Raw genomic sequence first — 12,490 nt, 5'->3', positions numbered from 1 at the left:
AGGTATGTTTTGAGTCAACCAAAGAACATTTTTGTGTTTTAGCATGAAAGGTACAGCATCTCACAAGTTCAGTTTTAGGAACTTGCTAACCAGACCCTGTTAACTGGCAAACAATTAATGTGACATGAAAAAAGTTGAGGGAAGATTTAGCTACAGCGACATGCTAGGAATTGTCGGGAGGGTAAGAAACTTGGAGAAAAATATCAGAAAATATGGTTCAGTACATATCATTTTGCACTCACAGGGTATCACTCATCCTGCCATGTATGTGTATGTATTTACACACAGAGAGACAATTATAAATATATGTATATTCGGGTGGACTAATTGCTCCACTGTCAGCTTTCCAGAGGATAAATAAATAGCAAACCCAACATGGTCATAATAGGCCTTCTGAACACACAGGCTTCTTGCTGTTTCTGCCTCCATGTCTTTGTGGTATACTAGCATGCTCTTACAAGAAGCAGCAGCAGAGGCCCAAGCCTTCCCCTGTCCCTGGTACTTTCTAGTTAGATGGTAACTGCTCTTTCTTAGCTCTGCTTTACTGCCCTTGTAGTGCAGCAATGACATTTTTAATATTGTACCAGATAATTGTAAGGAAAAAACAAAGTCATATTGGTCTTCCCAGGCTTTGGGCTAAGAGCCAGGAGTGCTGCTACCTTTAAGGTGGGAGAGGAGTTCATGTGGGTGCTCCTTGTCCTTCTACGCACTGATGAAAGAATATGACACCTTTTCAAAATTCACTGAAGATCATAATTAAAATTAGATTATCTTTCTTATCTACAAAGCCTTGAAGCACTCATTATTTGAGTGCTATTCTTCTTGATCTACTTAGCCCTGACAGCTTAAGTCAATGCTGAAAGAAACTTGTGCCAACCCAAACCCTTGTATCAGTATCTTCTTTGATAGGAACACCTAGGCACAACTGAAATGGGAACAACAAGCAGCTTTAAACTAGATGGGCCAAATATTCCCCCCAAATTACCATGAATTTCTTTCCCTCATGCTCAGTGAGGATGCTGGCAGTTAAAAATGCTTTCTGCAAGAGGACCTTCACTGTGATAAATGAGAACAGCTCCTTTGATTTTAATGGCATTACATTAAACTATTGCAGGTAAAGATGGGACCCTCTACGCTTCTGGATTTCACCCAGGAAGGCATTACAGCAGGGTAGGTGGTCTACCAGCTTATGAATTTTTAAAAAGACAGACAATGCATGGAGAAGCATGCAAGGGATGACTTGATTTATATAGCCTGCTCCCTTCTTCACTACATCTTCTCTGCATTTCAAAAGACCAGTACAGCTGGTTTAAATGCCCTTCTGTGGGAGAGCAGAGTATGGACATTATTTACAATTCGCTGCTGAAAAGAAAAGAAAAATATTTTTTCCTCTTCAGAGTTGATGAGGGCTGGGCAGGGAAGAGTCAAGCATCAGGTGAGCTGCTGGGGTGGCAATGTGGCAGTGGCTCAAGGCTTCTCTCATATACAGACTACTACAGGTTTCTGGGTTTTACTGGCTTTTCCAGGCATTCCCATAACCCCTTGCTTCAAATCAGGACCTCCTTCATCCACCCCAGCTAATCCTTTCTCCCTGGGAGCACAAGGAGCAGATTCCCACCACCCCTCGCCCTGCCCCGCTGCCTGACTCCTCCTCTCTGATAAGAAATGAAGTTTACCCATGGAAATGCACAACATCTGACAGACAGGCGGATAGTTTCTTGTGTCCATGTAGCCACTGGAAGACATGGAGAACCCCCCCCGAGTGTAGCTGTCAGGTGAACAAGGTGTGTTTTGCTCAGAGGCAGGCGCCCCGTGGTTGGGCAGGGATGCACCAAGAACTTGGCTGACTCCGTGCCCCGGGAAAGTGGCCTCAGACAAAAGCAACCCGGCAGGCTCTGACATGACATATAACACGCAGTAATTAAGTGCTTCTGCATTATGGCAGTGATAAGTAACGATTTAATTACTCTGCCTTCATTTTTACAGAAAAGGTTCCAGTTGGTAAGAGAACAGAAGCCAAAGTAATCACGAACTTTTTATATCAAAACTGGAATAGCACATGATCATGGCAAGCACGCTCTGAATCTCTCCCACCCACTCTCCAACAAGCCTGTGGATAGCTTCCACGGGATATTGCTGCTGCCCAAGCCCACCATCTGTATACGCACTAAGTCACAATGAAGGGCATATAAATTCCCGCTCTCCTACCAGCAAGACCTAGCTGAGTCGAATCTTGCTGCACCCATGCAAATGCACACATACGCACGGGGACAGGAGGCTGGAACAGCTGAATTCCATGTGTCATGAACTGATGTGGTTCTCCACAAGGCGTGAGAACTGATGTTTCAAACCAAGTTCATCAGAAACAGCTTCATCAGGCCTGCAGTGAGGGATGCCATCTGCTCACTCCCCAAATCTTCAGCCAGTCCATGCAGCACCTTTCACCAGCATCTCCTCAGTTTGTACTGAAGAGTTGGTTCTCCATTGTGCTCAACCCAACACCTGCAGCAGAAGGAGCACACTTGTCAGACGCCTAATACTGTGGCCACGTAACATGAGCAGTCATCATTCATACGCCTCTACCAGCTAAATGTGACTGCCATACCTGTAGTCATCTCCATGCTGTGTCGAAACAAATCTACTGGCATCAGAAGGAAAAGCATTTCAACACTGATTAAAGACTTGCCTGCAGGATTTTCCAAATGTGAAGTCTATTTAATCATTGAATTTATGTGGGTTTTCAAGGAAAGCAGCTCAGCTCTGAATGACTCACTCTTCTCAGCCCAAACCATTTGTTCTCTGTGCTAAGTACGGCATCTATTTACTCAGGCAGTCAGGAGCCAGGCGTGAAATGTGTGTCAGGTCTCCTCAGGTCCACAATTATGTGCTGTCACGTTTTTAATTGAGGTAGTTTCCATGAAACACCTTTCCTCCACCCTCTCAGGAGAGCCTGAAAATTTAGAGCTTGTTCCTTCCAAGACAACTTTTTGCCCACCTCCACAGTGGTGCTTACAGAGGACACAATGGTGCAGAACAGCAGTAACTGTGGAAAAATACTGGAATACAAGCATTTAAACAATAATGGTGGTTATTCTCCAGAAGTCTGCTGACTCCAGCAATTTTGCTATAAAGTAACTTTGTGGGTGAAGCTGGCTGAACAGTGATCCATTACTGGAAGCTACTAACATGCAGTCAACCTGCTTAAATAGCATTTTTTTCACCCTGAAAAAGCCTGCCCTCATTCACACACACTTGCAGATTCCAGTGAGGTCTGTGTATAGCCAAATCCAAAAAGACACCATCTGTCTTTTATAATATAAACAATAAAAAGTTAAGACAATTGTCATTGCTGTTTCCCACCAGCATAAAGAAAGGCTCCCTCCTCACTGCCACTCAAGACGTCTGATGGTGCACCACTGCAGAGCTCTATGATGCCATTATTTAGAGGTTAAACCCACATTAACCCCTTCAGTACAAAAGCAATTGACAGAACAGTCACTCAGTTCAGCCCGTATCAATAACACAATTATTCTAGAAATGCTGATTCCATGGCAAAACTTCTGTTTCACATATAGTCCAAAGTGCATTCCTGGATTTGGGAAGGAAGTCTGCTAACAAAGCACAAACTCAAGTTCAGCCAGGAATTTTGGTACATCACAATGTGAGAACCCAAGATAGAGACTGATTTTCTTTCATTATCTAAAAATAATTTTTTTCAGCATTATAATTTGCATCTAGTATGATGCTTCTGACTATAGTTTCAGGGTTGCCACAGTTTTTGAAGAGAAATAAATGTTTCAATGTACTGCAGAGCTCACCTTTTGAAAGAATACCTTTATACATTACCCAGTTCTTCTAAACAGATAGTTTGTCTTTTTCTACTTCAGAACTTCAGAATAAAATACAGTAAATTCCACCTTGTTCATTTATTGATCAGCCTTTTTTTTAAAAAGCTTGTGTATACACATCATATCTAATTTTCTTTGTAAAAAACCCTAGTATATTAATCAGTTCACGAATCTTGTAAAAACCATGAGGAAAGACCAAATCTACACCCACCCATGCACATATTTCCCAGTGAGGTCTAACCACTCATAGCAATAGGAAATAATATTTGATACGTGAAAACAAGCTTGCTGAAAATTCTATAGGAAGAGCTATGATGGTTATTCAGCCACAAAGGTAATATTAAACAACAAAAGAATAAAAAGTGGGGAAAAAATTCTAACATTTTGAGTATAGCTGCAATGTGGTTAGACACCCCATTCTTGAAAATCAAACTGGCTATGCTGGTCTTTTTCAGTTTACAGTACCGCAGAGTTTGATGTCCCAAAACTAACTTGGGTCATTCTGTAGAAAAGTAGCCATGAAATTGGCTCACCCAGATAATTCAGTTCATCCACATGTCAGGATGCCCTGTCAGAGGGGGAAAAAAAGGCGCCCTATGGTTTTAAGGGACGAGCTGTCTGGGATCCTGAACTGTGATGTATCTGCTACTAATGGTAACCAAGTCACTTCAAGAGGGTTCACAGATGTCATCCAAACAGCAGTTTCCCTCCTTTTAAATATGGCCTAAAACAACGTGGCTCCCAGTGGGACTCTGAGCAAACTGCTCCCAGGTACAGCGTTTCCCAAAGCCCTCGTCCTTAGTGACTACACGAAGAAAGAGGTGAGAGGTTTTATGTTCTGTAATAGCAGCCAGACCCGTAGCTTCTGAAATAGGGTAGCAAAAAGGCGTGTTGGTTGTCCCATATACAGCCACATTAAGAATATAAAAGCCAGCATCTACTTGAGAATCTGAAATCTCTCTAGCATTACCTTAATTCAACAACTCTTCTCCTTTGCCACTAAATTTAATTACCAGGGTATAGAAATATTGACTAGAGAGCTTATTTGTTGCAGTCACAATTTTTTTTTAGCCAACTTGATATGCCTCAGTATTCTCTGTTGCCGAGAACTCCACTTGTAAGAGACTATGATGAAAGTGAATGTTAATCTGGCTTAGGTACAGAAATAAAAAATTGGTAAGCCATAAAATGCAGCTTTGAGCACAAAGCTAATCCTCAAAGGAAGAAACAAGAATAGGTTGTGCTACGGCTTTTTTGTCTCCTTTTTGTCCAGCTTTGATTTATGAAGAGGACCTGAAAGTTCTAGAGTCTGTTTTTCCTTTCCAATTTTCTCCTTGCTTTTTACATTAAGAACTTTCAGAGCATATCTGAAAGAGCATGGTCTCATAGCCACACCTATGTAAGGAAAATGTATAATTTTTAATATATACCTAAACATTTTTTTGCAGATACGCAGATAGGCGTATAAACAAACCTCACTGCAGACAACGTTTAGGTAGTATGTTAAATTTCAGTTGCCTTTTAAATACTAGTATTGTCAGGTCAGATACTACTGGTCTCAGGGCAGATGTATTTAGAAAGACCTATTTTTCCAAATTAAGATGGAGCTATGAAAAAGTCTAGCGATCACAAACTCTCTGATTATGTGGCAGAGAATAATAATTGTGAAGGATAAAGATATCTAAACAGACTGTTCAACATATGGACTTGGGTTTTTTGGAATATTTTTTTTCCCCCTCAACACCCAGTTTAATCTGCCACTAACAGGCTTTGGAGATTGTTGTGTCTTTATGAAATCTGCTTGCAAAATGCCCCACCAAACCAGCAGGATGCTCACAATGTGCACTTGAAACCTCACAGCAGCATTAAGAATAATACAGATGTTTGAAATCCCAAATACTTAACCACTTCTCAAGTTTCTCTGCAGTAGGGAAAGCTTAAAACCATCTCATTTTTCATTCTGGAGCTTTTGTTGGATTTAGCAGCTGTATTCGCACTCAACAATCTCAAGAAATCTCGTCCAAGGGGCGTAACTATCTCCTAGGAGAAAAACACAGCCAAACACCCTGTAATGCCAAGAACCGACTCATTAACAAGTGCAGAAGAGGAGAACAGATCCAGGGATGCTAGCCACATTTGCACATTTTACAAACAGGACTGTTTCTTATGAGCTAAAAGGCATTACATCATCCACCTAACCATTTTTCTTTCTAGAAAATTGTATTGCTTTCTGTGAGCCAGAAGGAAAACAAAAGATTGTTTACAAAGGTCTGTAACTGCTTTATATGGTAACCGATGGATTTGACTAAGGATTTGAGAAAGGGGATGAGCTGTGCCAGTGTCACCCCATTTTCCTTCACGTCATGTGCAGCTGGTGCTGGGTCCAGGGGGGCATTATGAAAGGCTGAGGACGGAGGTGTACTTGGCTCGGAAGCAGCATGAATCATGGCTTCAAAGCAACAAAGCAACCTGTTTCACGATTAAATAGAAGAAATGAAAGCATCCAAAGAAGTTCCTGTTTTATCCGTATGCACATGTGAGTACGCATATCTGACACACTCACGCACACGACTAACCGTAGGGAAATATGAGTGTATTTGAGAGATGTATGGATGACCTGCACACATACATATTCATGTATGTATTGGTATGCAAAACCCACCTACTTCCTATACTGCCATGGTACGGCATGTACACTCTGTGTTTAATGCTTTTTGGTTGGTTTCACTCCTCAAATTAACTGACTCGGGCAATCGAAGATGCTAGGGTATTTCCCCGTCATAAGTGACACTGGGAAGTACTCATACTTTCATTCAGTCATCACACCAGTTTTCACTTGAAGAAACAGAAAATGTTGAAGGCATTTCTTTGTGAAAAACAAGGCTTTAGCCTTGTTTTAATGAAGAACCTATAGGGAAATCCCCATCCTTTTTAGATGGACCACCAGGTGAGCTGTAAGACTAGTATCGAAGCACCTTGATGTGTCAGGGAAGATCTCTGAATAACTTTCCAACAGGTCTCCAATGAAAAGCTGTCACTCCTTTAGTTAACACAGTCTTGGCACAACTCAGCACACACAGTCTTGGCACAACTCGGCACAGAGAGCCCAAACCCTGCCCAGCAGTCAGTGCTGCAATTCACAGCGAGGAGACGCCAACAGTTAAACGTGGTCTTGCTTTTCCTGGGCTTCATTCCCACTTCATGCATGTGAAATCTCCTTGTCCACACAACAAATGCCCCCTCCTGCCTCACAGGGAGGGCAGTGCAGCATGGTTTGCATCCCACGGGACGCATGAGAGCATCGGTGCCATAAAATCAACCCCACCTGCCCTTATTCAACAAACACTTGCAGCAGCACCTCAGAGAGAATCAGAGAAGCACGGACTTGTGAGCCTTTCCTAGGGAAACCATCCCTGCTTCCTGGGATGAGCAGGGGCTTTTCTTCTTGAGAATTGTATCTACATCAATGTCAGCAGTGTTAAATAATCTCTGGCAACCTTGACTTCCATTAATTTGTGGAGATGGCTTTACATCTAACCCCACCAGAATTTACACCCTCTTCCATTTTCCTTCTTCAGATTTCACTCCTACAATTTAAAGACTACAGTTTTAACTCCTGAAGTCTCATTTACTCTTGTTTAGCAATGCTAGCTTTTTTCCAGGTGTGGGAGTAAAAGGACACCCTTTTTAAAATTGATTTAGATTCACTTTGAGACCCCACTGCACATCTAAACATGCTGCAAGACTCCATGACACCTTCAAGCATTTTAGCCTCCAGCTGCTCCTTTTACTTCCCCTTTTTTTGCTTGCTTCCTAATGCTTACAATTTGCCCCTTTCGAACTGAAAAACACTGTGGTGGATTTTCTGTATGGCATCTCTTTAGTAAACCAGAATTCTCCGCTTTCCTCCCTGGGAAGACCAGAACCTGCACCAGCACACTTCCTCTTCATACTCAGCCCCTAAAAGTTATGGCTATTGCAGTGCAAAATCTTGCTACTGAAGCCTTAAAAACATAATGTACATTAACAGTGAAGACATCTGTATCTGATTCTGTACAAAACTGAGAACAGAATAAAAGTATAAAGTATGAGCTAAATACACACAGCCCAAATGCTCCATCACAGCTCTTACCCACAGAGCATAACACTAGAAAATTAGCAGAGAAAAATCACCATTAGTTTTAAGAAAAAACCAAACATTAAGAGAGTTATCCTTTACCCTTTAGAAACAAAAACTAGTAAGTTTTTTTAAAAATCAGGGTAGTGAAATGAATCACATTTAACCTACTGAGCCCTAGCCCTACTTTTCCTGAAGCATCTTAATGAAAAAAAATGAAGAATCACTGTGCTACACATTTCCCTCTTTATTTTCTGTCATAAACTATCTCCTGTGAATATGGGAAAATCTATTTCCTTTCATCATATTTATATACTAAGGTATCACAGCTAAAAACATACCAATTTACTAATTTTTCAGCAAAACCGTTTTGGTAAATAACTCCTTGAAGTATTATGCAATCAAAGTTTAAAAAGTTTGTGCTATTGACTTCAAAGGGCAGCATGTAGGCTTTTCTACAGACAGTAGTTTTGGACAGAAAGGTGTGCAATAAACATGATAAAAACAAGTGTCTTCATATGCTAAAGGTTTTTATTTTTCCCATTTCTTTTCAATGAAACAAAGAGATGTAGCTAAAATATTTGAGCTGTCAGGAATACTAGCACTGTCAAGTCCACATAGCTGAGGAACAGTGATTTAATTCATTTTCCTTGCCAGCGAAATTCAGCTTGACAACTTTGCATCTATTGGTTGTCAAAGCGTTGCCTTGATTCTCAGATTGTAAAGAGAGATTTCAGTACTGGCTTTAAAAGAAGAAAGGAAAAGTTTTGTGAGGAGGGATGTTTGATAGGGAATCAATTAAAGAAAATCAGTAGACCTGAAGAACTGGTGTGAAACCATCCCTCCAGAGCCTTTCTACAGAGTACTCTTTAACCTGGTTTAAATTGGTTTTGGTCAGGATTTAAACATGTGGAGTCAGAAGCTCAGCTGGGGCAAAACTGTGCCAGCTCCAGAACCAGTCTTACGGATCAAGTAATAAAGTGGAAAAATGGAAAAACTAAGGATAAATTATTTATAGTTTTGTCAGTCAGTTTTGGGGAGAGGTTTTTTTTTTTTTAAAAAAAATGCTACTTGAAAGGAAATTTTAAAAACCTGCAAGCATTTTTAAGTGTTTTAAGACTGTCCAGATTTTTGTCAATGTTGCCGTTTAAATAATTTTGTCCAAGGTCTGTGGAGAAATTCCTGCATTTAGTTGTGAATAAATAGCACTGGATTATTGATTAAGTCAGTACCTCCAGTTCAGTTCCTTCCTTTAGCTAGTCCCCCCTGCTTTTTCTGAAAATCCAAAATATTTTCTGAGATCCGAAATATCGCTTGGAAAACACAGCAATAGAAATAAGACAAATCTTACCCCAAAGGAGATTTTAGAGAAATTAGGAGAATTATATCAGGAATGAACTTGGCTTAGCCTACACAGAGGCACTACACACCCTGTTCAGTAGGGTTTGTTATACTGCCAGTACAATATAACATTTTATTTGCCCTCTGCAGATCCACGTGTGTATTTAGCCTCACTGCTCTTGGCTCCTGCAGGAGGCCACACAGAACTCGGGGGGCTGCGGGCGGTACTTGTGCCAGGTTCGAAAGTTCAGCAAGGTAAGAGCTTGAAAAAAAATGAAGGCATAAAATGCAAACTAAGCAGGGTGTGTAATCCACAGCCTCCTCTCCTTAGAAAATAAAATTTTTACTTAAGGGGGGGGGGAAGGCAGGGAGGCAGAAATATCAGAGAGCAGGTATTTTTTGGACAGACTGTGCCCTTTACAAATGCTAACATTCTCTTAATATGCCAAAAACTGATCACCAAGATAAAACAATGCAAATAGCTAAGTCAGTCACAAGAACAGCTACCCAGGCAGGACTCAGCCCACAAAGATGACACAAAAAGTTCACTCCGTGCACTTTTTTTTTTTTTTAAAAGTATTTTTTTCCCTGTTTGATCACCTGCTTTCAAATAAATTTTAGATATTCTTTTAACAATGTACTGAAAGAAATAACATTAAAAAAACCTTGTGTACTCCAAAATATAAAAGAATATACTTGCAACAGAAGTAACAGATAATCTAATGTGAGAGATGACTCTGGAGTTTTCTTATTCTTTTTAAGGCTGTCCTTTAACACTTGTTTTTGCAAAGCAACATTTTATACATTTTTTTGATCTACACTTCTGCAATCCATATTCCAATGTCAGTTAGACTAAATCTACAGGGATCCAGAGACAAATATGATTTTATTATGGTAATAAAGGACAAGAGGAATACATTCTTGTGAATTTGTTCCCTTTGAAAACTTTATCTAAGAAGGGAGAAAACCATCATGTTTTTAAAGACAGCAGAGCTTTAAAATATCCATTTCATATCTAAGGCTGAGTTTAACTGCATGAGCTTTATATTTTTGTAAGCATTGATCCATAAAATCATACAAAAATATTTTCTAACACACAATAGAATATGCCCAGCCTATGTATTCACTTATTTCATTCAGCTTTTTAAAAAAAGCGGCACCCTAAAAATTAAAGCCACTTTTAGTTACAAATCAATATACAGATTAAAAAGATCGATTTTATTTAACTTTACTTTCTTTTTTCTCCCCCCCCCCCAATCACTAGTGGTACTCTAGTTTGAACAGTATACTAAGCTTGCTCTTGCCTTCTCGCTGTTCTCCCCAGCGCTGGGGACACCTGCCTGAAGCTCATGGGAGGCAGTAAGTGGGTTTAAGATGAAAACCCGCCGCATTTCCCCACTTACCTCTCTTCGATGTCCTGCAAAGCAGCTCCTTCATGTTGGCTTCTCCTCAGTGCTGCCAAAATGCTCTCCAAGTCTTACCCGAGCTTTGGTCCCTTGTGCCCAGAGTCAGGGCACTCTGCTCTCCTCACGCTGTGCCCCTCTCCTGTCACGGCGAGCAGCCCCAACAACGGGCTACCGTTCACCAGCTCTTCACCTTGTGCCCTGGGAGAGAAGTGGCCTTGGGGGACACTCCGCTCCCAGACCTCACACAGCCCACTTCGTCATCGCTCCTCTTCTACCTCAGGAGCACTGATCAAACCAAGTGTGCTCTGGCACTGGACAGGTTTCTGATCAATAAATTACTCTGTTTTACATGGTTCAAATTTAAGTTTTTATTTGGTTTTTAAATTAAAAAAATAAATTTCGTTATTAAATAGTGGAATGGGTCTAAACTAATGTTTACATATTAATTCACTTGCTTTAGGATACCACCAGAGAAATAATTAAAGTACACCACCCGGACAAAATTTCCTGTTAGAAAGCTCAACAGTGGCGTAATTCAGTTAAACAGAAAAAAACCCCCAAAGTCTTAATGTTTACAATGAATGTTAGAAGTAAACCCCTGGTTTTAGTGTCATCCAAATCTAGTTTCCATCACAAAGGCAGTCATTGTATTCAGAATACTATACCACAGTGCTAATGTCATCGGCTTCGTCCGGTTTCTTTTGCCTGCTTGGCAGGGATTTCAAGTACTCAAGGTGCCTCCTTGCATCCTCCTGATTTTGCCGGACGTAATAAACCACGTATGAGATCACCATTGTGAACCAGCCAAACATGGTGACCAGCATGGCGTAATCAGTAGTCTTTTTAGGAAGGTTGCAGAGGTCAGCATCATTGGCAGCGTTGAGGAACGGTCTCCCAGCATGTTCATCCAGCACAGAAGTCTTGCAGATGACGTTGTTGGCTGTCTCGTGGTTGGAGGCCATGCTCCTCAACACCTGCTGCAGCGTGCAGTCACAGTGCCAGGGATTGTTTGCAATTCTGGCTCTGGCCTTTAAGTTGTTGAAAGCGTTTTTGTGCACGCTTTGAATCCGGTTGTCGGACAAATCCAGAGTCTGCAAGGTTTCTGCCACCCCTTTAAAGGCATGTTCATCTATAAATTCAATCCCATTTTTTGATAAATTGAGGACTCTCAGTTGGTGCAAGTCCTTAAAAATTTCATTGGGGATAGATGTTATCTGATTGGAGTCCAAATAAAGTAAGACTGTTTCTGGAGGAAGATCTCTGGGTATTTCCTTGAGGTTCGCATTGCTGCAGCTGACGTTCAGACCTCCGGAGTGAGAACAGAGGCAGCCTTTTGGGCACATACTGGCAGAATGAAAGCACAGTATCATGAGGACAAAACTTTGTAAGAGCAGACACATGGAGAGGGAACGAGTTAACCACAGGTCTACCAAATGCATGCTGGGGTGTCAGCATAATCACACGACCATTTCTCATTCAGCCAACAGTGGTGGGAATAGGATCGGCAAAGCTGAAACGTGGCTTCATTTTCTTCAGCGGGATTAGTAAAAACTGACTAACATGTGGGCTTCCTCATGGTCAATACTCTTCTTAGAAGCACACCTACAGAGAGGAAGGAAAACAAGTTCCTTATACCATAAATTCCAATCCCAATTTTGTTTTCATTTAAAAGAAAATAGAAATAAAATTAATGCAACGTGAAGTGCAACACTAAATAAATGATCTATTATCCTATTAGTGCACCAGAGGACTTATTTAGGTAACTCCTATTAGCATTT

General features: G+C 40.9%; 1 protein-coding gene across 1 annotated transcript; it reads right to left on the bottom strand.

Annotated features, from left to right (window-relative positions):
• Window positions 1–11,371: 11,371 nt before the first annotated feature.
• On the bottom strand, window positions 11,372–12,151 carry LRRC3B (leucine rich repeat containing 3B). The gene has a single exon (XM_009818975.2). The coding sequence runs from the start codon at window positions 12,149–12,151 to the stop codon at window positions 11,372–11,374; it is 780 nt and encodes a 259-aa protein (XP_009817277.1).
• Between the last annotated feature and the right edge of the window lie 339 nt (window positions 12,152–12,490).

The sequence above is a fragment of the Gavia stellata genome, chromosome 6, assembly GCF_030936135.1.
Source record: "Gavia stellata isolate bGavSte3 chromosome 6, bGavSte3.hap2, whole genome shotgun sequence".
NCBI classification, from domain to species: Eukaryota; Metazoa; Chordata; class Aves; order Gaviiformes; family Gaviidae; genus Gavia; species Gavia stellata.
This window is presented reverse-complemented; position numbering and strand designations above follow the sequence as displayed.